The sequence below is a fragment of the Anomalospiza imberbis genome, chromosome 1 (assembly GCF_031753505.1).
Source record: "Anomalospiza imberbis isolate Cuckoo-Finch-1a 21T00152 chromosome 1, ASM3175350v1, whole genome shotgun sequence".
In the NCBI taxonomy this organism is placed as follows: Eukaryota; Metazoa; Chordata; class Aves; order Passeriformes; family Viduidae; genus Anomalospiza; species Anomalospiza imberbis.
In genome coordinates, this window is record NC_089681.1 from 103806301 (window position 1) to 103831178 (window position 24878).

A 24878-nucleotide genomic window follows, 5' to 3' on the forward strand; every position below is an offset into this window, starting at 1 on the left:
TTGTAACTGTTTCTGAAGAGGATTTCTTCCTCTTGCTGGCCATGGGGGTGACATTGAAAATACCTGACTGGTATTTCATAGTTGAATGTCTTCCTTTGTTTCTTCAGCAGATGATTGCAATGTGTAACACATTGTCTTGATGCTGCTAAGGAGGAAATGTGGTGTATAACAATACATATTTTAGGATGGGTTTTAATCTCTTTTTCACATGTAAAAAGTTATAAAGCTCAATTTGTTTTTTATTTTGACAAGTGAGCATAAGTTGAGGTTATTTGGCACTCCTGTGCTTGGAGCATTGTGCAAAAATGTCTAATGCTCTCATTGGCTTTTGTAACATGCATTTAATCATTAGACCTTTTGACTTGTAATTTATACTTATAATTGGCATTTTTCTTCCTTTCGTTTTGAAACCATGGAAGCATAGAGTTATGAATACAATCCATAGCATACTTGAGGCTTTTTTTTTGCAATGTATTGTATTTGTTACTTAATTGCATTGCCTGAGACCAGTTAAAATTGCAACCAACAAAATGGGATTAATGTTTTTTCATAAAGTACAAATAGCCTATGTTCAAACGTAAATAAATATATCTTAAATACCTTAAAATATATTTTCATATAGCTATTTATATCTGTTATATCTGTTTATAGTTTCTCTGTAGTATTAGGGCAGAAAGATAATGCCTCTGCCTTAATTTTCTTGTTCTTCAGAATAAGAAGAGCCAATAATGAGAAATATTCCAATAATGAGAAGAAAGGCATGTGGATCTGGCGTTAAAAATATAGCCATTCTTTAGAGAGGCAGAGTTAAAAACAGGCCATCTCCAGACTTGATTGAAAACTGTGAAAATCTTGTCCATACATCTCGCAAGATTTTAGACAGAAGAGCAATTTTTAGCAGAAGGAGTGTACTTGATAAGACTTTGTCTATGTAAACTGTTCTCAGTTGATGTTGCTCTCCAAAGTCTACAAAATGCACAAAAGAAATCATCAACAAAACATTTATATTCCAGTATATTTTCTGATAAACACAATCTAAGAAATTTTAGGACTGTTCCATTGTTGATAAAGAAAAACTAATAAAATTATATATTAAAAAGTATAAAACCATTTGGTACTGGGAACTCTCAAAGGATCTATCTAGCCTTTGTGGGTTTTGGTAGAGAAGACTTGGCTGAAATATGAGCTTAGAAAACATACTCGGCATTAAAACAAGCTTGATATGAGTTGGCTTTGAATTTGGAAAGTATAATTGCACTTTCTGAGCAGCAGAGTACATAAGGGGATGTGTCATAGTGTATGGTGTGCTTTTGATTTTGTTTTTTAATCTGTATTGCTTTTGGTTTTGTTGGGTTTTTTTCTGGAATGAAGAATTTTATTTCAGCTGCAGGCTGGTTTTGTTTCAGAAAATGGCCTTAGGAAAGCAGGATTAGCTGCTATGTTTAATTCTGGTAATCAAAAGAGACTTTTGCAGGAAAATAAAGTAATTTTTTTTCTGCAAATTCTTATATGAAAGCTTTTTGCTCTTTTGCAGTCAGTGTTTGTCTGTTAAGGCAATTCTTGTTAAGCTCAGGTCTGTTTCATCAGTGTAATGCTGCTTTGCTCTTAGCAATTATTTTCTTTCAGGATTTGCCAATTAAGCTACTGCTAGTGAAAATGCACCTAATTTGTCAAGAAATGGCAGGATGAAATATAGGGGCTATTATATAAATTAGGAAAGAAAGAGATCAGGACAAGCACATGTGAAACTCAGTGATACTTGGTCAGTTCCTGCTGTATTTTCATCAGTTTATGCCTCCATCCCCTGCTGATGTTGGAAAAAGTGTAAAGCAATAAGTTATTGGCCATCTATTTACTGAGTGTTATGTGTTTTAAAATACTGTGCTAGTAGTGTACAAAATTGTTTTGTTTCCTTTGTTTAGGGATGTTGTGGGCTTTTTTTTTCCCCCTTGGACTCAACTGCTTTGTGTTTGGTTATTAGTGAATGATGAAGGATGGCTTAGCTGGCTCCTTGTTTATTACCTGCAGTCTGCTTAGACTGAATTCTTCAAAGCCATATATGCCCAAAATGCAGATACACTGTGCTTGGGTTTTCTAGTGAAATCCTTAAGCTTTAGGAAGAACTGAGCAAAGAAATAAGCTAAGTTGTTCTTGTAGTTCTGTGTGTAAAGCAAAATGGATGTAATGTGTAGCTACACATGGCAAAGAGAAGGTGTTGAAGGAAGAAAGAGTAGGGGTGGCTTGACTTAGAGAAACAAGAAATGTTTCAAGAACTTCTGCATTAAACTCAACTATATGCACATATTCTATAAAAAATAAAATTAGTGTAAACTGTATATTCTACCAGATTTCATTATGCATAGAAGGGTATCATGACATCACACCAGCAGCTTCAATTATCCCACTGAGCTTGTGGTGGATATCTGTAGCCTCATCAATTCAGTCCACAGTGGCTCCCAGACTCTGGCTCTCTGCAGTAGCTCTCATTTGTCCTCAACACTGCTGAGACCCCTCTGTGGGGAGCCCAGGTTCATTATTCTGTGCTGTTGATCAGGGTTTCATATTGAAATGATAGTATTCCTTCTGGGATGTCTTCATGTTATTCATTGTCTTTAAACTGGTTTTAGAGTTTGTGGAAACGGAGCTCCTCTAGTGCACTCAGCACTTGATGTGTGAAGGAACATCTGTGTCCAGAGTGTAGTCTTGGTGAGTAGTGAGGAAATGATGAAACAGACTGTTGATTGACAGAAAAAAATACAGACTAGAGGTGGATAGTAATGGAAATAATGCAGACCTGTTTAGCTGGCAACTAAAAGGAATGGGCTTCTTTAAACCTAACAACAAATGATGAGGTGATGTACAGTTAATTCCCACAGGAAGACAAAACTATTGTGAAATCAAGAAAGCTAATTAAACTGGAGGGCAATTACTGGCACAGTAAGAAGAATGTATAAAGTATTTGATGTGTACGATGGGGTAATGGAGATGATGTCCTGGCAAAACAGTGAGATTCTTGAACATCCTTACAGCAAAATTACTAAAGCATCCTCCCTGAACATCCTCTAGTCGTAAAATAAAGCTATTGGTCTCTAAAGAGGACTTTGTGATATAATTATCTTCAATAGCTGAGAAATAGGCCTGATTATCTGGGAAGATGAGTTTTGGTCCCTCTTTCCATTTGAATTGTATATTTGCCTATGCTGGCTATTGTTTCCATTACGGGATTTAAGGAAAATGACTTTTGTGTATTTCAAGGAGAAGTGCATGCATTGAGGATGGCTAAGAACCTTGCTGTCTGTCTCTTTGGACTCATGAGTCTTGTGCTGTTTTCCACCACCTAACAGTGAGACCAGTTAATTTAATGACTTTGATTTTAGGGAAATTTGTCAGATTTTGTAGGGGAATGAGAGAAAATTTGGCATATGTGTTTGAAATGCATGAGGCGGTGTTGAAGGCTGTTCTAAAGCAAACAACTCATTCCAGGAGTGCTGATTTGTACATCTGATTAGCTTGTTAAAAGTTTGGATATTACTCAGTTCCTACTAAAGTTGTGTGATTGACATTTATTAGCCAGATCACTCAGCCTCATATCTTTTCATACTGATCCTGGAAGACTTCAAATGATCATTGTGACAGATAAAAGAGCATTTTTTTCCCAAGCCTTATCTTAAGTATTAAAACAAAGCAGACTCTCCCTATAAGCCATCTATATTTATTTTTCTGGGAGAAGCTTCTAGCTTTGCAGAAATGTAACAAGCTGGAGGGAACATCATTATTATTTGTCTGAAGATGATGACATTGACATGAGGTCATCTGACAGGGGATTAAAGGGGAAAAAATATTGGTGGCAATCTGTTAGAAACAAGAGGATCTCTTTGAAAAAGGAATCAGGTGTAAACCACAAAAAGTTGATTTGCTTCTGGGATTTTTCTTTGGTTGTTAACCTGTTCTCAAGAATCCTTGCTGTTATTTGTAAATACTGGGTTTCACTTGCACATTGGGATGAGAGCCAGTGCCGTTCCAAGACAGATGTTTCAGCTGGGAGGCTGCTCCATATTATCTAGTTGCCTCTTTTAAGACACAGCTGTTTTTTGTATGGGATTTGAAATCTAGTTCAGTGTGTTTCAGTCTGCCCTGTTTTCGTCAAATTTGGCTGTCACTGATGGTTGATTTCTGGCCCATTTAAGCTGGGTCAGGGGCGTCTGCACAGTTGCATGTATGCAGATGTCCATGTTTTTTTAACTCATGGGAAGAAATAGTATCTGCTGACAGTCTCTGGTAAAGTGCCATCAGTAAATGAGTCTAAATAACCTTTTATTTGCAAAGGTCTGTGGCATGTAGGAGCAGAAGATGTAGGCAATCACACTATTTGGTTTTTTAGTGATGATGAAGAGGGGACAATGTGAGGAGGAGGAGGTGAGAAATAAAATACGACATCAAGCACCTCAGTTACAAATATTTTTGCACTTTTTTTTAAGGTTTAGTCTTCAGTCCTTTAGCAATCAATGAACTTGTAGGACTCTGTGCATTTCACAGCTTTAAGCTTGGTGGGTTTTTTCACACTAAAGCATTTTGATATGAGAACTGGTATGGATTATTATCCTGCTATGCTAATACACTGTCTTCCAAGTGCATTTGTGTATTTCTTTGGGAAATGTGGAAAAACAGTGAAAAGGAGCACACAGTCTAATAAAGACTAGGACTAGTCCTATAGACTGGGAGATGGACAACTGAGTAGTAGTGCGTTTGATCTAAAACTGCAGGATTTATTTTACTGTCCTTTTTTGTGTTTGGTGGTGGTGTTCTTTGGGGTTTTTTTTTCTTTGTTTTTGGGGTTTTTGTTGTTTGTTGTTGTTTTCTTTTTTTTCAGCAATCAGGTCTATATAATGAATGTTTTCTTTGAAGACACCAAAGAGTTGAAACTTTGTCTTCATTATGAAACCTGAGATTTTCTTTGATTTTCTTGATGGCAGAAACAGGAATATTTAAGTAAATGTCAAAAAACAGGAAGTTTATGGTTTAAGACAAGATAATCTGGCAAAATTGAGGGTTGTACCTACTGATAATATTAAGATAATACTGGAGGCCATTTCCAGTGGCTTCCAATAGTCTGATGAGTGAGTTAGCAATAATGAGTCAAATCTCTCTTGATACATGTGGTTGAGGTTTATATCACACAGTGGAACACCCAACTGACAACTGTGCTTCTATGTCATGGAGTCATACCTGCAAACCATTCTTGAGAATGGAGGATCTCGGCTTATAGATCTGGCCAATGCCAGCAAGTTTTCAGCAGCAGGATATATTCAGGCTTTGGAAGGACTTTTGCCTCCACGATTGGCAGATTTGTTTGAAGAAAAGCCCTTGGATTTCACTCTGTCAGCGTTCTGTCCTGCCTGCTGCTGCCTGCTCTTGGTTAAGAGTATGCTCTTTGGCCTTAAAACCTGTTCATCTCCTCTCTGAGAGAGGACATGTGTGGTACTGGGAGTCTTGAAATGCCTGCTTCACTATGCGTACCGATGAGGCCATCAAAACACCTAATACATAGTACAGAAGGAGCTTGCTCACCTGTAGTGGCCTCTGAGGGTTTTGTCAGATGTCTCTCTTGAGTTTGAGTTAATGGTAAGCTCTTAGGTGCTCATTGCATTGGGCTTTCTAACATCTTTGCTTGGTTTTCTGTTCTGTTTTTATGACAGTTCTTCTTCTGGGTATAGTTTTTAAACTCTTGCATAAAATTAATTGTATTCCTTCCCACAGACTTTTCTTGGAATTTGCGTGGTATGTGTTGTGTGAATGTATGTGACCATCCACACCTTCTTCCATCCTTTTCTCTTCAAGCTCTGACTGTAGTTGTTCAAGCTCAGTAGTACCTTCAGCTTCTAAAATGAAAATCCTGTTAAAAGAAAAAGAATTTAAGAAAAAAACCCTCAGCATTCCCATCCCACAGTGTATACTGAGCAGCTCGTGCTTACAAATTCTATAGAAACAAATTATGTTTCTATTAAAGTGGATCTACAAGTGGGTGGGTCCTGTATTTTCTGTCATATTGTTGTGTGCAATACTCAAGTTGCTTTAAGGAATTAGGGGCTGAAATTTTGCCGCAAGCTCCTGTAGACTGCTAAGATCCCAACACCCGATGAAATTTTGCTCCCTTGCATATCAAGAAGGTGGTTTTTGCCTAGCAACAAGCTTTGTGGTTTCTACCTGAGGATCAAAAACAGAAGTGCATTTGTTCAGCCTTTTGCGTCACTTCGGTACTGAAGGTTTTGACAGTCAAATCATCCCTGACATTTCTATTGATGCGCAAGAAAGAGAATAATCCAGTGTGTTTTTCCATAGCAGTGCTGTCATTGCAGCACTGACAATAGTAAAAAGTATATTCATCACTGAATAATGAGATATCCTGGAAACATATGAGGAACAGAGACACACTTCCAACAAAAATGTCTCACTTTTAACGGCTATTTTCTGACTGATTCTTTTTTGCTATTTATACTCTCCTTGAAATATTTTATGGAAACCTGAGTCCCCCTGAAGACCCACCCAAACAACCAGAAGTGTATTTTACGTATTGTAGTATGTAAATGATTAGTCATCACTTGTAAATTGCTTAATAAAGGAGAAGGAAATCTATATTAAGGCAAGGTGAAAAGCTCGATTTGATTGCTGTATGTCTCACTTCTTTTTGCCTTCTTTTTGTCTCCCAGAAGAAAACTTTGAAGGATTTCTTTAAAAAATTGAGGATGATTGCTGTACATTGTAAGATTATTTTCCACTTGCTTGTGATTTCTTGGGGAAATTTATGGATAGCATTTTTTTGTTTTAATTTAAGATTCAGTGGTCTTCTTGTACATATAGATGAAAAATGATGTTGTCTTCAGAAATCTTAAGTGTAACAATATGGGGAACTCATTTTATACCCAAGGAAATTTACTATGGGTAAAGCATGATAAGATGATGCTGAGCATCTGTGCACAAGACCAAATCTTGGCAGATCTCTTCACTTGCTGCATATGATTCCCTTTGGTTGGTTGGTTGGTTTGTTGTCTGGTTTTTGTTTTGATCTGTTTGTCTTATGGATAGCTAATTCCCAACAAATGGTCACACTGGAGAGTTCTGAAATAAATGTTGTGTGTGTACTGATTTTGGTACAGATATCTGTGTCTCTGTTGGTTTTGGAGGATTTTGATTACGGCAGTCTGTTTCCTGGATAGCTGTTTCCCATGTCCCCCATCTCTTTTTTGAAAGTGTGGGTGAAACAGTCATTGGAAAATGGGTAAAAGGAAAGGATTTTGACTCATGGTTTATTCACTGTTTGCTTGCTGAGTATTGGCTCCATGAGATACTTTTGCATGGGCTTGAGTTCTTGGGCATAGTTTTCCATGGTGTTCTTCCACTCCCATTGTGAGCTTATGTTTCTAATGAGCTAGAATTTCCAAAAATATCCTGCAAGAAATAACAAAAACCTAGTGGGAAAACTTATTTTCTGTTACTCTCTACAAATTATTAAATGGTTTGAGGAAAAGAAATAGTTGTGTTTATAAATTTGCAGGTTGGCAGTGATAGTTTACAGAACTGCCTGCTGGTCTCCTCTGTGTGTGCCAGGGCTCCCAGAGAGAGCAGGACTGGAATACTGTGAAAGGCTAAACTCCACTTTTGGTACAGCAAATTCAGTTCTTTTCACATGGCAAGTTCAAGCGTGCTGACACGTGCTGTGTGGCAATTGCAGTCGTGCACAATGTAAAACGTGCTGCAGAAACTAGGAGTCTGATAAAAAAAAAAAAAAAAAAAAAAAAAAAAACAGAAAATCATCTCCCATTATTCATGCTTGCCTTCTTCTCCCCTTCCCAGTAGAATGATACGTGCTTTCCATTTGCTGGTTTTGCGTGTCTGCACTGACTGCTTCAACCATGACTCACATGCAAGTCTTGAGAAGAGCTGCCTATTGTATCAAGACAGTTCAGCACATGGCCATGGACTGTAAATCAGTCCGACTCATCCTAAAATGCTCGTTTTTCTGTTAAATCAGCTATTCAGCTGGCAAATGCAATCCTGATGAACAGTAAAAGTTGCATTGCTAAGGCAACTCTTTTTTTAGGTTTATTTCTCAAACCGTAACCTGGAAATATCATTTTTCCTCCTCACAATATGCTTCAGAAGAATTCTTTTTGGTGGATGTTGTTCAGGGAATAGGATTTCTTCCTTCTTCTCCTCATCTTCCTACCATTCTGGATAATTTCAAATTTTATTTCTGTTTATTAAATGAACATCTCAATTCACTATCCTGGTAAAGCAGGTCACTTTCTAAAAGCACCCACCTAGCCATTTATTCAATAGTGTTTGACTGTTGAAGTTTTAATTGGAGCAGAAGCCATAGTTAAAAAGAAGGCAAATATTTTCTCCTCATACCCTCATTGATTTCTGTTGAAGCAAACAGATGAGCTTATATATAAATATGTATATATGCTTTTTTTTTTAATGAAAAGTGCTGGAATTCACTAAAAAAGGTTAGAATTGAAATGAGTAATCTTCAGTGCATAATGCAATTGTTAATTTTAGCTTCTTGCGTAGGAGCTGTTATGACTTGAACAGCCGGCTCTAGCCTTCATTAGAGAAGAAGCAGGCAGTTTTGAGACAGGTGGAGCTGGATCAAGCTGTGAAAGTGACTTGCTGGTAACTGGTCATTAGTGTTAGAAATCTGGGTCCTATCCATTGCACTCCTTCCTTGTGCCATGAACACTGCCAGTGTTACTTATTTTTCGTCTTTTCCAGGTTGACTATGGTGCGTCAAGCTCTCCGAAGGACCAGCATGGAGATTGGCACTCTGAACTGTTAATGGGGACATGGGACTCACGTTGCCGTTGATCATTTGTGTGGACTTAACCAGCAAAGACCAACAGAAGACACTAGAAAGGCAGTTGGAATTATAGCAGTTTTTCAGGTAAACGGCTTCTTTGATCCCAGTGTAATTGTTTTAGTGAGTACTGTGTAAAGCATGTAGATGAGCTGCAGGTTGATCTGCTCATGAGGAATTTGTGCATGTATGTGCATTTCTTAATGAAAATCCTTATCAGATTAAGGGCCATTTACCAGACCAGTAAAAGGTATTGCCACTCATGTTTTGAATTTTCATCAGAGCAGTTCAAGTTTCAGTTGTAACTGCAAAATAGCCAAAATAATCGGCCTTCTTGGGGAGAGCGGTGGGAGAAGGGAGAATCACAGATTAGCTCACAGTAAGGCAAGTCAGGCTTCAGGTTAGTTTCATATTCCATTCAGTTTTTTTATGAACCTTAGAGCTTAATTTCTTGTGAAGTTCACAGTCCTTCTCAAACTGGAAGATTATATACAAAATTGTATTTGTTTACAATGTGAAAATAAAAGCAGAAAGTAAGAGAAGTAAGTGCTTATAACTCAGTATGCTCTAGATTTTTTCACTTAAAATATGGCTTAAAAAACTAAAGGTAAGTTATACTGGTTCTGTTGAATGTTTAATTTCAAACTGTAAAAAAGAAAGATTTCATTTCAAACTGTAAAAAAAAAAAGTGTGATTTTGCTTCATAGCTGCCGTTTCACTGTTGAGAAGTGGCAATGTGTTGCAAAAGATCCTTCCTGAAATTGCTTCACATTTCAAATACAGTTGTTTTTCTCGAAGATGCTTCTTAAGTGAAGTGGATGGGAAAGAAAAGTTAAATTATTCATGAGTCTTCTTTGACAATTGATCAGTGGGGGAGTCTTCAGGAAGGAGCTGGGGGCAGAGAAAGAGAAAATAATAATAGGCTTTAACTCTGAAAAGCCTTTAAAGCTTCTGTTCAACAACCCCATTGTAAGCTGAAAGTAAATGCAGTTCAGTTGAGATTTCTTCATTAGAAGTACCTGCCAGGGTTTTCTGTACAAATTTCCTGTGACATAGGTTTTGGGAAGAGACTTAAGCTTTTAGTAATCGAGCTGTTGGTTTGATCCCTGAAAATGTTGACCCTGAGAGCTTTGTTGCCAAATTTAGAGTTCATACTTATCTTGAATTATTACCTCTTAAAAAAAAAAAAAGAGAAATATATATTTATAGTGGTAGTGAGCACCATGGCTTCTGCTATGCATAATACCCATGGCTGAATACTAAAAACAGTGTTGTTGCTCATGCTTGGTTTTTATTTCTGTTTGCTTGACTATTATTTATATTAAAAGAAAATTAAGAAAAAAGTAGGGGGGGAGGGGAAACCTTGAGATGCCAGAGACCTAGAATGGGTCCTTTTTGCCTGATAGCACTGAGCTTTGTGGTGGAGAATCCTCCACTGTCCCTGCCTGAACCTTGGCAGTCTTGGGGCTGGGCTGGGGAGTCACAGCACATTACCTTAAATCTGCTCTCCACAAAGACTGTTCAGATCTGATTGCTTAACCTGACACAATTCTGCTGTTACCCAATATTGTTGGTTAAGTACATCTCTTCTGCTGGGACATGCATAGTTTTCCACTCCTGAGCTGCACATTTTTGTTTGTTTATCAAAGGAACTGAAATTAGGAATTAAAAGAAAAAAATAAATTTCACCTCCAATGTTTTTTTTTGTGTGTGTTTGTGTCGTGGTATCTCGACCTTTCAGGTCACCAAATCTTGTTATTTTAATTTCTGTCTGGAAGAATGTCTGAGCAAGGTAAATTGAACCAGGAGACAGCAGAGGAAGCTGCAAAAGAGCAGGAGAGTGCCATCTCTGAAGCCAACCCGGACAACTGTGTTCTTAATAAATCTGAAAGCTCAGAAGTAGAGGAGGAGAAGCTCAGTGATTCCAAGACAGAGCTACAGGTAAGACAGGAATAGTGAATGGGCATGTTAAGTATCAATGTGTTACCATTGCTTTTCCATTTCTCTGATTTTTTTCATTGCCTACACTTCCCCAATTTTTCTTATAATTTTGAGACTGTTTCTATTTTTTCCTTTTTAAAATTTTTATTTATTTTGGGTTCTTTTATTTCACTATAAAATAAATGCTGTTATTTGTTATACCTTTCAAGCTCTTTAGACTGCTGTCCATGTTATTTGTCTGAGAAGTTAATTTCTAGACATCTGTTTTAAAGCTTGGTGAGACATTTGACTGTGTTCCCTCTTTGGGGATTTAGAAAACTACCTTGATCTCATGAATTTACAGGTAATACTAATGAATAATTACTTAATGTGTGGTTTGGTTTGTAGGTGTTACTGCCAACAAAAAGTTGTTATGCAAAGCCTAAGAAGGTAATTTGATAAGAAGACTTTATCGGATGAGGGGTTTTTAATCCTTTTTGCTCAGTCGAATAAAAAAATAAAGGGGGAGACCACAATTTAAGAGGAATTTGGAGAGGGGGAGCATTTACTTAAGTATACCTTTTCTTACATTTTTATTATATGGAAAATTACAGAACACTGTGTAGTGTTTTTTCTTGTTTATACCTGTTTGTAAAATGAATGAAAATGAGCAGAGATGATTCTCGTTTTCCTTGCTTTCCAAACTGGGTTTGGGGAAGTTGCTTTTGCAGTCAGCAATTGATTTAAAACATCAGATAGAAGTGATTTAGTCTGTTTATTGGTAATGCTTTCATCATGCCCACTGTCCACTGAAGTGATAACTGCTTCTCTTTTTTTGCTATACGCAGAAACGAGGGTCAAATCAGAAAAAGAGATCCAAGGTAAGGGTCCATTTCTGTTTGGAGTTGCATGCTACAGTAGGATGAAGAATTTCAGTTAAATGTCTGTCTACAATCGAAATTGGTTTCTTTTGTCACTTGTCTGGTTGAGTTTTTTGTTAGTGTTGCAGAATTTTTCTTGCCCCCTACCCTATAGTCCTTTTACACAAAGGCAAAAAACTGCCTCCAGATATAACGTGTCAGGCTTCCCTTTTTCCGTCATAATTTTATGCTGCTGGGCTTGCTGTGTCCTTGTGTTAGACAGCATGTGTGCTTCTATGGACCACTGGAAAAGGAAAATGTTCAATCCTTTTGCTTTAGTAATTAATGTTTCTGTTGGAATTTTATTTTAATTAAATAATCTTGACATAAAGAAACAGAGATTGACTAGCTCCCTAAGGGGGGAATATGTGGAGGCAAGTGTGGAAAGGAGCTTCTAGAAACAAACCCTAAAAAACTTCTTTTAATTTTTCAAGTAGCGATCCGTAATACATACACTTTTTATTGTCCGTGTTTCTTGGATATATGCTACTAGAATAAGGGGAGGGACTCCCAGAACAAAGAAAAAAAAAAAAACCCCAACCAAATGACAAAAAGAACCCTTGAGTCTATGTTAATTTTTTTTCAGTACTGGACTATCTGTTCTTTGCTGTTACAATTTTTGGTGGAAGTGAGTGACCAGTAGCTGAAATGATAAAAGCAAAAGGAAACTAGCCACTTTCCCTGTGTGGCAAATGTCTTGCTGCTTAGAATCTTTTTTTATCCATGTTATATGCAGGCAAATGCATTTTTTTTTTTGGAGTGGGTGGGTAGTAGTTACCTGAGATATTTGGGAGAAGCTGATGTGGACAGCTTATGTGACTTGGGGTCAGTAGTAGTGTGTTCTGTTTTGTTCTCTCTCTCTCTTATTCAGTCAGGAGCTAAGGGCAAACTCGTGCGGAGTCTTGCTGTGTGTGAAGAGTCATCCCCTCGCCCGGGAACAGAAAATCTTCATGACAACCAGGTACACTTGCAATCATTGCTGTTAGCTGCATGGCTGACCTCCGTCTTCAGTTGCATGACTGTTTTGCTTAATCGGGCATTTAACAATGTCTTTCTTGGGGGAAAAATTACATCCGACAATGAACATGTTTTTATGCTTCTTACTGGTTTAGCGTGAACTTTAATTTGAAATACTAGTTTTATACTTTATCACAGGGTGTTGTTTGCTTTTTTTTCCAGACCCCCTGAAAATTTCAGCAAATGGAAAAGAATTCAAAAGAATTCAGATTTTAAAATTAAAAAAAAAATAGTAACACTCAAAAAGAATATTAAAATGTTATTTTCTCTAAGGCTATCTCTTTCGAGGTTGCACCAAATACAGTTATGAATATGCTCTGATTTGTGGTTCCTCTAAGAATTCAGTTCATATCAGTGTCCCCCTTCACATAAAATTCAAAGATCCTTTGCTCTCTAAAACACCTTGGTAGAGCCAAGGATGCCTCCTACTGAGTGGCATTCGTTTTTTAAACTCTTGGTGTAAATTAAACTATATCAAAAAGCGTGTATTTGAGTTTATCTGTACTGGTGGTGTTGTATTCCCAGCAGCTGGTAGAGTTCTGTCCTCTGCATTCCTCACCTCAGACAATAACACTGGTGGCATTCTTTGCAGACTAACTTCAAAAAGTACTCCAAAAAGCAAAAGTTAAGCCTCAATTACTCCTCTTTGCTTGCCAAGTGAGAGCAGGGCTTAAAAAAACCCAGCTAACTAAAACCCAAAATATGATGAACACTGCCTATAATTTATGAGATGTTTATGTGCAACTGAAATCAGCCATTGAGAGAGCTTGAGTAAGTGGCTTCTTGTTAGCTTAGCACAAAAATAAAAAATTACATTTAAGTGTACTTTCTCACTGTTTCCTCTATTGACTTGAAATGAAACAAATCTGTCTCTCCTCTTAGCTCATAAGTAAGGAGAGGTTTTTCTATTTTTTTAATTTTATTGAAAGACCAAAAACCAAGTTGTCTAGCAGCAGGACATTAACATGTTCTACTGCTCTACAATGATGCTTATGCAGTAGATGGGCAGGTTATTTTATCAGTTGTTCTGTTGTAGGTGGATGCTTTTCGCTTGACTTGCATTACTCAAAATGCGTGGCTTTTGTTCCAATTTTGTTTGTGTTTTCTATTGTTTAATGGAGAACAAGAAGGAGAACAGTATAAAGAGATTGTATTAAGCATTGCTGGTAGTTTACAATGTACTGCACACATCCTGTACTGAACTACAGAGAGTGGCAGGTATAGAGGCAAAATCCTTATCCTTACACCAGGCAGAGGAGGGGTTCCTGTTTCACACAGCCTTTGGTCTTACCTGACTGACTAGCCTCAGCAAAGATTTCTTTGACCATGTTAAAATATTTATAAGAGATGAAATGTCTCCCTTGACCCCATTGTGTTTTCTATGGAAGCAATTGGCTTGGTGTAATTAATTCAATAGGAACTGCCCTTTTGCTCTTGCTGACCTTTTACTAATGAATGTGGCTCAACTTTGCCATGGAAAGCTGGACCTGCAGGCTCCTCCCTGGGCTGGCTGAAGGATACAGGAAGTTTTGTGCCAACCAAGTTGTTTTGCTTTCACTTTAGAGGAGAAGTAGTTTATTTTTGGTTTGGAATTATTTTTTATTAATTTTTATTTTATCTTAATGGTTTATAAACCAGGGAATTAATTATCAGAGAATGTACGGTACCTTGCCAGAACTAGTGAGTATGGATTGTACTGCAGACTTGATGTTTGTACTTATATTTGAATACTTGCCTTCATTTTCCTGTATAAGGAAAAATCTTGTTTACCTGTATTACTTGATCTTGAGTGCTTATCCAATGGTTCACAATGTCCTTACTTAAAAGAAATGTTGCCTTTAATGTTATTATATAGACCAAGAAGTGTATTACTGCAATTTGAAAATCTATTTTGTTGTTCACTATACTTGTATCAATGTATTTATTAACATTGTATTTTATTATTGAGAAAAATCAATAAAAATCTAAGAAAATACACAGTAGCTTGCTTTCACGACTCTACAGCCCTTTTGTGTGTTTTTTCTAGTGCAATTACATCAGTATTACGTTACATGTAAAACAGTATTTACTGTATGTTCATATATGTGCTTTTCTGTAAAGTCTGTCAGTTTCATCAGTGCATTTTTAAGAACCACTGTGAAGTTTAGGATTAATATCCTGGGAACAAGGTGGCCAGTTACATTTTTCTCCTGTTGAAAAGCTAGCACCACAGTCACTCTGCTATGGGCAGGGAATCAAGTTATCCTTTGGGGTCATTTGGCAATAGTTGATCTAAAGTATGTTTGAATGAGAAATCAAACTGCCATTTGAAGTGAAAGAAAGCAGGCACAGCATTAGTTCTCTGAGCACAACTGAGCAATTCCGGAAACATTTCTCAATGTATCCTTATCTCAAATGACCAGGAATTCCCACTCTTTGCCTCTGTAGGCTCAGATTTTGACAGTAAGACTGTCAGCCATAACTAACAGAAGTAGGGATGAAGGGTGCTAGGTCAGGTTAAATTTTGGGTCCAGGTCTTTGTTGCTCTTTTAGAATGCTTTTCATCTCAAGTCTGTTGTGCCACATTCAAATTTCACAAAAAGTCAATAATGATTAAGCGGAGAAGTTACCAATTTCTGTCTTACTGTGGCATGTTTATGCTGATGCCTTGTTTTGTTAGGATCTTGTCTTACATGTCTTGTGATGGTTAATCTGTAGTTCTTTAAAGAATTCAGAAACCTAAAATTTGTAATAATTACTGGAAACATCTTTTGAATTCATGATGGTTGCTTAAAGCACACCCCTTACTTCAAAGTTTTCTATTGATCTTTTGGTTTGCTAGTGTTCTTAGAAAAATAGTGAAGGAAGCGAATTCACTAGCATTCAAGAAACCTTGAAATTCTCAAGTATTGGTGAATTAGGTTTTCATTAACATGATGTCAAAAAATTATCAAGCATGCATGATTCTCTTCTATTAAAGAAAACTGCTTTACCAGGGAGTTTTATGACAGCTTTCTTCAAATTTGCTTCTTTACACTACTTAAGCATATAGTTTTCTTGAGTGGTTTTTTTTTTTTTTTTTTTTTTTTTTTTTAAGAAGAATAAAACACAAAACTATGCTTCCTTCAATTTTGTCCAACCAGATTAGGATTTCTTGAAATACATAAAGTATGTCATGCTAACTTAAAAAGAAAACAATTTGGGTTTTGTTAAAACAAAGCCAGTATAAAGTAATGTTGTGAGCAGGGAAAGCAAGTTCTTTAAAGAAATTAGAAAATGCAAACCTGCTTGAATTCTCAAACTGCTTAAAAATTAACTTTTTAAAGTTGAAGCATGTTTCAAAGGGACTCATAGCCTCCAAAATACGGTATTTTTGAGGGTAAAATTTTTGATGCCTTAGAGAAGTTCACTTAGTAAAATGTCCTTGAAAAATCACAGGGCATATTTCCCCCCTTTTGCAAAAGTCACATCTGCATATGTCCTTAAATATATATTACCTGTTAAGTTAGTACGCCCTCTTGTATACAAAGGAGTATAGAATTTGCTGGCACTCTTCTACTATTAGAACCAAAAAACTCCATCTATCTGATATTGCACTTACGTGTGCAAAACAATTCATATCAACCCGCAGACTTCCTAGTGAAAGGAAAAAAGTTTAATTTTTCAGATATCTATCCATCAAGCATCACTGAACATATGTAGTATTAAATGATATAATTAAGAAAGGCCATATGAAATGTATTTCATTATTCTGAAAAGTCTTAAGGAGAACTACTGAAGTGTAGAATAATATAGTTCCCTTACTAGACGTAGCCTAAATTTTATAATACTCAAAATATTAGAGGAAAAAAACCTACTTACCACTAGAATTTGGCCTCTAAGAATTTAGCCATCATTCACCTGGCTAAAAAATGCCATGATTCAAATAGGAAAGAAATGTATCTGGCTTCAGTTTTTCTACCTACACACCATTTAATGCTAATATCTGCAAGTTGGAAGCCATGGGAAACATACTGAATCTGGCCCATAATTTATCTGTCTTTTTTCCCCAACAGGAATCAATCCAACTACAGCTTTCAAGTTTTCCTAGCTTGCAAGAAGAAGATAAATCTAGTAAAGATGACTCCGAGAAAGAAAAAGAGAAGGATAAAAATAAAGATAAAAACAGTGAAAAAAGCAAGATCAGAATGTTATCAAAAGGTGAACTTAAAGATATTTGAATTATTATAATTACCATTGCAGAAAGGATTGTACATTTTTGCAAGGATTTATTTCTTTATTTGTGTATATATACACAGTAAAAGTATTTTCATACACTGAGAAAATTCAGAACCTAAAATGTATATGCATAAGAATATTTTTCATACAAACATCAGGCTTTAAAGTGAAAAAACCTTCCGAATTGAGGCCTTTTATTAGACTTTATTTGTTTTCTCTAATGTAAAATTGATCTTTTGAATGCTGAACTGTGTTGGTATAAACCCATAAATATATAAATATATGTGTGATTGGAATAATAAGTGTATATAGTGCATAAGACATTAATACTCTTTTATCTAGATTAATGGTAATATATTTGGCATGTAACTTGTGCAGTGTAGGCAGTATTGTTTCTGCTTCACTATTGTTTCTCTCTCATGGAGAATTTATTTTAAATGCTGTAAGGAAATGAATCCATGCCATTTAACCTGCATTGTAATCTTCCATTATGTCCTACCAAGACTTCTTCAGGAAAGATGTTTTATCTAAATTTGGTATTGCTTTTTAAAATCTTTTTATTAATCCATGGTAAAAAGTTGCATTGTAATCCTCCAAAAATAATCATTGCCTACCTGGGTGTGGATCTGCAGCTGGTGTGAATTGTCATTTGGCTTCAATGGAACGCTCACAGTTCACGCCAACTGAAGGATCTGTGTGTACATTTGAGTCAGGAGATAATGCTGAGAAATTAATTCTGGCTACTGTCACGCATCCCTATTACCTGCCTACTCCCAGGTGTCATTTGATTTCAGTCTTTTAATGCAAATAGAGTTCCCACTGGCATGATTCCTCATTTGCTGAGTGTACAGCATTTATTAAGTGATGCAAAGAGACATTGATGAATAAAACTTTTCTTTCCTCATTTTAAAATGTTTTTAACAGTTTAAAAGAAGAACTTGGCAGGGTCTTGAATGGCATTGAAGGTTTTCTGTGTTATTAAATGACCAGCAGTTTCTGTCAATGTTTAGTTTTGATGCTGTGTTCTCATTGGAGTTGTACAGAGGAACAACGAATGTCCACCTGATGCTTCAGAATGTATATCTTTCTTGGCTGAACTCCAAATGACTATTTTCTTTCAGAGCATATTCTTTCAGATTGTTGCTGGAAAATGGATTTTGATTTATAGCATAAATCAGAAGTTAATCGGAACTGTTGAAATGAAATAAATGAGCGGAGGCTGTTTTTATTTTTCAGATTGCAGTCAAGAGTATACAGACTCAACAGGCATAGATTTGCATGAGTTTCTCATTAACACATTAAAGAATAACCCCAGGTAGGTATTTCCTGCCTTAGAGTTGACATTCCTGAAATTATAGTTGGTAGTCTTTGACTTCTCCTAACTGTACACTGTGTTTTATTTGTTCTGGGGATGCTTATGAGGGAAAATGTAAAGGAGGTAGGCTGTTAACTGAGAAAAATGGTATAAAAAAATCATCAACTTCTACTCCCACATCCACTCGCCCATTGCTTAATTTCACTTTCAGTAACATCTGGTCTTTGTTCTTAACCTTCTTTTATACAGCTCTACGTGGTGATTGCAATAATATCTTAAAACTATTGTGGTTGGAGATTTGTATATGAATGTAAAGTAGCTTTCTTCTAGCAATGCTGCACACAATTAAAATCCTGTGCTCAGTGTCAAATTCTGCTCTCAGTATTCCCATAGTTTTCATCTGGAGCTGCAAGCCCATCTCATCATTAAATTTGCCTCTAAACATCCAAGGAAACATTCAATGTTCATTTTAGCTGGATGGGTTAAATAGGTATAATTTAATTCTGCAATCATTCCCAGGAGAACTGGGAATAACTGGGTACCTAACAGCTTGCATTACCCCTTGTACAGATGATGGTAGGTCCTTCAATTACTTTATCTGTGCAAAATGAGAAAGTTCAAAAGAACTAAGGAATGATGGGACTCTGTCCAGCTTAGAAATGTGTGGAAATATGCCGGGGAAAGTTTTGACATGGGAGGGGAGGGAAAAGGAACATCTGAGACCTTCCAATGAAAACCAGAGCATTTTGCCTGAGAAATACTGTGGCATTGCCTCCTGGGAACCATAGCTCAAAGGCGGTGTTCTTCATTGTGCTCTCTAACTAGATTAGATGTGTCCAGCTTTTTTGCAGCAAATGCCTTGTGGAATTCCAGTATGTCTCAGGAAAAATGTTTAAAATTTCTGTGGGTAGCAGCTCTTCTTGTGAAAGATCTAGCTTAGGTGGAAATCTCATTTTCCATCAAAAAAGGTTGAAAAAAGACCATAGCTATCCATAGCAGTGAGAGTCTTTCTGTGCAACGCATTGATTGCAGCCTGTTGTGCCTGAAAGCGCTCTCAAGCCATGGTTGAGCTCATAGAAGAGTGAAATCTGTATGTCAGTGAAGGTGCAGAAGAGCAGGCTTTAGTCTTTTGCAGATGATCCAGGGTAAAAAAAAAAAAAAAAAAGCATGTTTGATTTTTAATCAAGATGACTGACGATGCTTGCAGAATAGCCTTACAAACACTGTTATATGAATATTTTCCACTAAAACATCTACTCGTAGTTGATGGTGCAAATCCTTGCATTTCTTTTTGACAGGGACAGAATGATCCTCTTGAAAATGGAACAGGAAATTATTGATTTCATTAGTGACAACAAGTAAGTTGAGTTCCACTCTTGGCTTCTTAAGTCACGTGCATGTGTTGCAGTGTGGGTTGTGCGAGGGATACGCTCATATGGACCACAGTGCTCCTGAGTGCTGTTACTGGCACACTGCAGGAGCAGGCTTCTATTTCCTGCCACGTGGTGGAACTGCTTAAAATAAAGTAGATGTAAATGAAAACCTTTTGCTTTTCATTGTCTTGTAATTGCACTGGCTCTTCTCATTTAGATCCAAAAATATAATTAAAGCTTTTAGTGTAGAGGATAATCAAATGTGTTACCTCATGGTTTTTCCTTTGTGTTACGTTAGTCTGTTGCATTGGAAAATAAAACTGAGCTTAGGTGGAGGGAATCTTGCTACTATGTGGTCTTTATAATAAAATATTCTTGCAGCTTTAAAATTAGAGAGTCAGAATAACATCAGAGGGAAAAATTATGCTGACTGGAAATAACCATTTTGTCAGTAATAGAAGGAAAAAGGAGTGTTTGCCAAACTAGATCTTTCCAGAATTGCCCTGCTTCTGACCTTTGGGAGAAAGGCAGAAAGCTGTTGCCAGTGTCTCCACAAATCAGTAGGATTGGTTGTGCAGAGAGCGTGAGTGCGTGTGAGGGATTGGGGGATGAGTTCTTCCCAGCACTCAGAACACTGACTAGGTACCGTGAAGCGTGAGCTTTGTTTGTCCCAATGTTGCACATGGAAATGTACTTATTAGAAATTCTAAAATTAATTTCTTTTTTCTTTCAGCCTTTCTGTAGCAAACATTTTTATGTAAATGTATAATGGAGAAGTTTTCAGTGAGATTTTTGTCCACTGAATTGTCATATGTATTGCTGTTTTCATTTATTTTTAGCTTAAAGGGAATTTTAATTATCAATGCTATTCGTTTCCTTTGTTTTTAGTAATCACTATAAAAAGTTCCCTCAGATGTCATCGTATCAGAGAATGCTAGTGCACAGAGTGGCAGCTTATTTTGGAATGGATCACAATGTGGATCAGACTGGAAAATCTGTAATTATCAACAAGACCAGCAATACAAGAATGTAAGTAACAGTACTGTTGTGTTTTTCCTTGTTCCCTTTTTCAAGACAGGAGCTGGTTTGTACCATGACTGCGTGGTGTAATTTATATATATATATAAATTTTTGTTTGTTTTTGTGGCAGCAGTGAATGCTGCTTATTGTTTTCTAGGTTGGGAAGGGAGGACGGGGCTCTCATGGTCAGGTTATCTAAGGCTATAAAGATACATGAGGAGAAATCAACCTAACTGGTCTCTTGCAAGAAAGCACGGTATCTTGGAATGTTAATTTTCTTGATTCCTTGGTGCCACCACTTTTCTACAGAAGTGAGCTCATTGCTTTGCAAGTCACCTGATACCATACAGCTACATCCCAAATAGCCCAAACATATTTGGAAGGTTCCCTCTTTCCTTGTTCTGGCTCTGCCTGCGTCAAGAGTCTTTTTCTGCCCAGTCTGATTATTTAGGATTTGATTTCCCTCCACTGCCTGCCACCCTTCATTCCCTTTTCTTCTCCTCCCATCTTGGCTCCACTTTATTTTCCCTTCAAATCTCACTGTCTGACTACATTGTTTCTTTGAAATACAAATTCCTCCTGATGGTTCAAATGCATTACAAAATTGGTGGCGGGTTAAATCTGTTCTGGCATAAGTTCTGTGCTTCTCCATGAACGGGTTAAAGCTGTATAAGCTAAAACTGTATCAAGCTAACCAAAACTCGATATGAGCTGCAGTAATGTGTCCGTGCCTAATCACCATCACTTTTCCTGCCAAGTGCCATGTGTATTAAACATAGCCTTCCTGTCCCTGTCTACCTATAAACTACATAATGAAGAGGAAGTAATTACAGCTGGGTAATGAAGTTTTGGTATCTGGTATTGGAACAGGAAAGCCCCAGTTGAAAATTGTGTACTTCCTGTATTCAATTAGTAGCAGAAATCTAAACATTTGTTTTATTTATATATCCAGTAGCTAGGTGATTTATTTATATCCAGTTGCAGAGAGCATTTTTTAATGTTGTTAGCTTCTCCTGTAGAAGGGTGGAAGGACTTGGGAATGGTGCTGTGCAGGGCTGAGAGTTGGGCTCAGTGATCCTCATGAATCCCTTCCAACTCAGCTTATTCTCTGATTCTGTCACTACCTAATTTTGAAGATCAATACACATTGGTGTTTGCTATTTCACTGAGCCCTGAAATTCTTCCATGTGAATGTAGTAAATTTAAGATAATGGACAATTTATTTTAGATCCTTTTCCTGGGCTATCCTTGGACATGTGTGAAACAGCATTGGGGCATTAATGTTTTTAAAGTTTTGAGTAAAGCATCCACTAACAGTTTGATTTTTCAGAAGTCAAGAGAATTACAGTAGCTCGATAAAACACTCAGGCTGCAAAGGCTTAGCCTCAGGGTCTGATACCTGCCCCTGCAAGGGCTATCTTTGGTTTTGAATAAGAAAAAGCTTGGTGTGCAGCAATCTGGTGTTCAATTTTGAGCTGAAAATGAGTCCCCTCTTAAACAGACCACAATCAATCATATTTGAATGCTCTTAAAGCATTTTTCTCTCTTTTATAGTCCTCCCTTTTCCCTTCACATGGAGGACGCTGGTGTAGTGCACCAACTGCTACAGAGCTTTCTTTGCAGCATTGCCTTCTCCTGGTTGACTTGATAATAGAATAATCCTAACACATTAATATCTGTAAATGCCTTGCTCTGTTGTGTGGCTTTCATCTCACAGATGGGTAGCACTGGAAGCACTGTTGGAAATGCTTACATGGTGTTTCTGGAGAGGACACTGAAGCCTTCTTCAACAGTCAGAGCTTTATCTGAGTGCTCTGGTAAAACTATGGCTTCATGCATGGTGGGAGTGAGCCAGCAAGGCTATGTGCTAGGTATGAACTGCCCTTTCTTGCAAGCTCAGCAGGCAGGTTCTTGTAGTGATACAGCAGATTGAAATGGCCTTTTCAGCTGTGCTCTTGCAGACTAGAGGTGAGGCCATTAAAGATTGGTGCTGACACCATTCCTGTCTACATATTCCAGAAATAAATGTGGGGTTTTGCCCCTCTGTTGACTGCAAGTACAGCTGTTTTATAAGCACCACATAAGCTGCAAGCTGCTGATTTCTTTCTCAGTGATTTGCTGGTAGGTAACTGGATTATATGAAGCTCATATTGCCTTGTGGTTCTTCCAGTATGTTATTTACATTATTTCGATATTGCAATAAAATAAAGCTTTTGTGAAGTGGCTGTTTCTTTTCATAACTGGAGGAGATGGCATGTTTTTTTAAAATGTCCCTGGCTCTGACAGAAAATAGTTTGTTATTATCTAGCATGAATAAGGGCTGATGAGATTTTATTACCCTCCGCAAATATTGTGTAAGTTCCACATCTGAAAACATCCAATGTGATTTCATACGTTCTGCATTTCACTGCTCTCAGAGGAGACAGTTCTGTGCAGTGTCAAATCAACACCAAATACTGGGAATGTGTTGACTATTAATTACTACTTGGACAGTATCCAGAATACTGGAGAATCTGAAGAGCGTCTGAAACGCTGTTCAACGTGGTTATGTTGTGCTGTAAGTCTAAGTCTTGATGGCTTTATGTGAATTTATGGAGAGGCCCCACAGACAGATGTTCTGAAGATTTGTATTTTGCAATAAATGATCTCTTTATGGCATGTTGTTTTCAAATTACTTTAGCTACTACTGTGGAGAGAGAAGAATATTCTTGCATACTCAAGAATTCATAAATTCTGCACTGGCCGTGACTTCTGTGTACATGTGCTTGTTTGAGAGGAGCATATGACTCTGCAGTGTCATCCAGTGGACTTGGATAAACACCTTATGTTTATTTCTTTGGCTGAGTGAGGGTTCATGTCACATCTCTGCTCCTACTTGCAGGTGATGGGTTCTTGCCTGGCTGCAGGTGGTGAGTTCTTCCCTGGCCCCAGGCAGTGAGGTGCATTATTCCTGTTCAGCAGAGACCTCCCATGCTCGCTGCCTGCAGGTGCTTGGAAGTACAAGTGTCAAAAGAGTGAAGGGTTTTGAGATGAAAGGGCTGGTTGGAAAACTCTGGTATCAATGTTCCTTATGGGTGCCTTGGAAAGGAGTAGTGTTTGTCAATCAGGGGATGAGCATATGAATGAAGCAGATCAGGGCATTTCCTTGCTTTCATCAATTGGCTGTCTTAGGGCAATGTTGATCCATATGTACCTATGCCTGTAAAGTACCTACTTTACAGAGGTTTGGAATATGAGGAGGTGTTTATTGAAGTTGTAGCTGGAGGGAGGGCTGTGACTTCTTGTGTTCATCCGTGCATCATTTGTTGGCCTTAATAAAGTTAAGTCTGTATTCTAGCTTTCATTAGAGAATAGTGGATTTTAAAAACAAATTTTCTTTTCATAAAAAGAAATTAAAAGTCTTTATGAAGCTAACTAAATAATGCAATTTTTGAAATATTATTCTCAGCAGTATATATGAGAAAAAATGATCAGAAAGTGAAGGAGAATTTTGTTGTGATATTTTTTTCTATAGTCAAAGAACTCAAATATTACTTAAAATGGGAAGTCTGCCTTGCTCAGTATGAAACTGCTCTTGTGTCACCATTCTAATGTATATTTGTCTGTCATCTGTGTCTGCCTGTCATCTGTCTAAAGATACACAGAAATGTATGGGGAACTTAAGAAAGTGAAATTTGATATAAAGAGAAGTTTGGAATTGAGGCAATATGTTAGACAGGGCATCCGTTTTTGGAACCAAAAAATGTGTACGTGCCACCTTCTGTTCTGCATATTCCTCATAATTCCTATCAAACAACTGGAAGTACTTCAGGATTTTTTGCAGAACCATTCATATTGTGAACTGTATCAGTTCCATCAGATTCATTGATTTGGTTATCTGTAGCTAGATGGAGAAATGTAGGGGAAACATGTTTGGTGTGCTTGGTAAATTGAAAGGGTTTTCATTTGGTTGAGATCATCAGCCATGTGACAAGTATGTCTGCACCACAGCCCACACATGCATTCATGTACTTGTTTTATATAAATGTGAGTGGCAGGGCTCATCAGAATCAAGAAGGTAGGATGCTTATGATACATAATGCTGTGTTTAGACATTTCTATATATTCTGAGGGTGTAACATAGCTATTATGAACTTCATACCAATTCTCACATCCTCAGTTCTGACAATTTTTCAGGAGCATTGTGAGTTATGACCCTTGTGATACATGGGTTTTTTCCTAGTCTATTAATATTATGCTGGCTCAGTTGGGCTGTGTTTTGT

General features: G+C 37.2%; 1 protein-coding gene across 33 annotated transcripts in view; it reads left to right on the forward strand.

Annotated features, from left to right (window-relative positions):
- ARPP21 (cAMP regulated phosphoprotein 21) overlaps positions 1-24878 on the forward strand; it is a 141693-nt gene that overhangs the window by 28645 nt on the left and 88170 nt on the right. For 19 of the 33 annotated variants that reach the window (XM_068203324.1, XM_068203280.1, XM_068203392.1 and 16 more), the window contains exons 2-10: positions 8773-8941; positions 10596-10795; positions 11183-11224; positions 11623-11655; positions 12566-12655; positions 16746-16890; positions 18145-18223; positions 19522-19581; positions 20485-20625. In XM_068203324.1, coding sequence (XP_068059425.1) covers positions 10634-10795; positions 11183-11224; positions 11623-11655; positions 12566-12655; positions 16746-16890; positions 18145-18223; positions 19522-19581; positions 20485-20625 — 752 coding nt within the window. In that variant the 5' untranslated portion in view covers positions 8773-8941; positions 10596-10633. Of the gene's footprint in view, positions 1-8543; positions 8690-8772; positions 8942-10595; positions 10796-11182; positions 11225-11622; positions 11656-12565; positions 12656-16745; positions 16891-18144; positions 18224-19521; positions 19582-20484; positions 20626-24878 lie in introns of those variants that run through there. The other 14 variants (XM_068203349.1, XM_068203418.1, XM_068203400.1 and 11 more) reach the window with 5 other exon arrangements.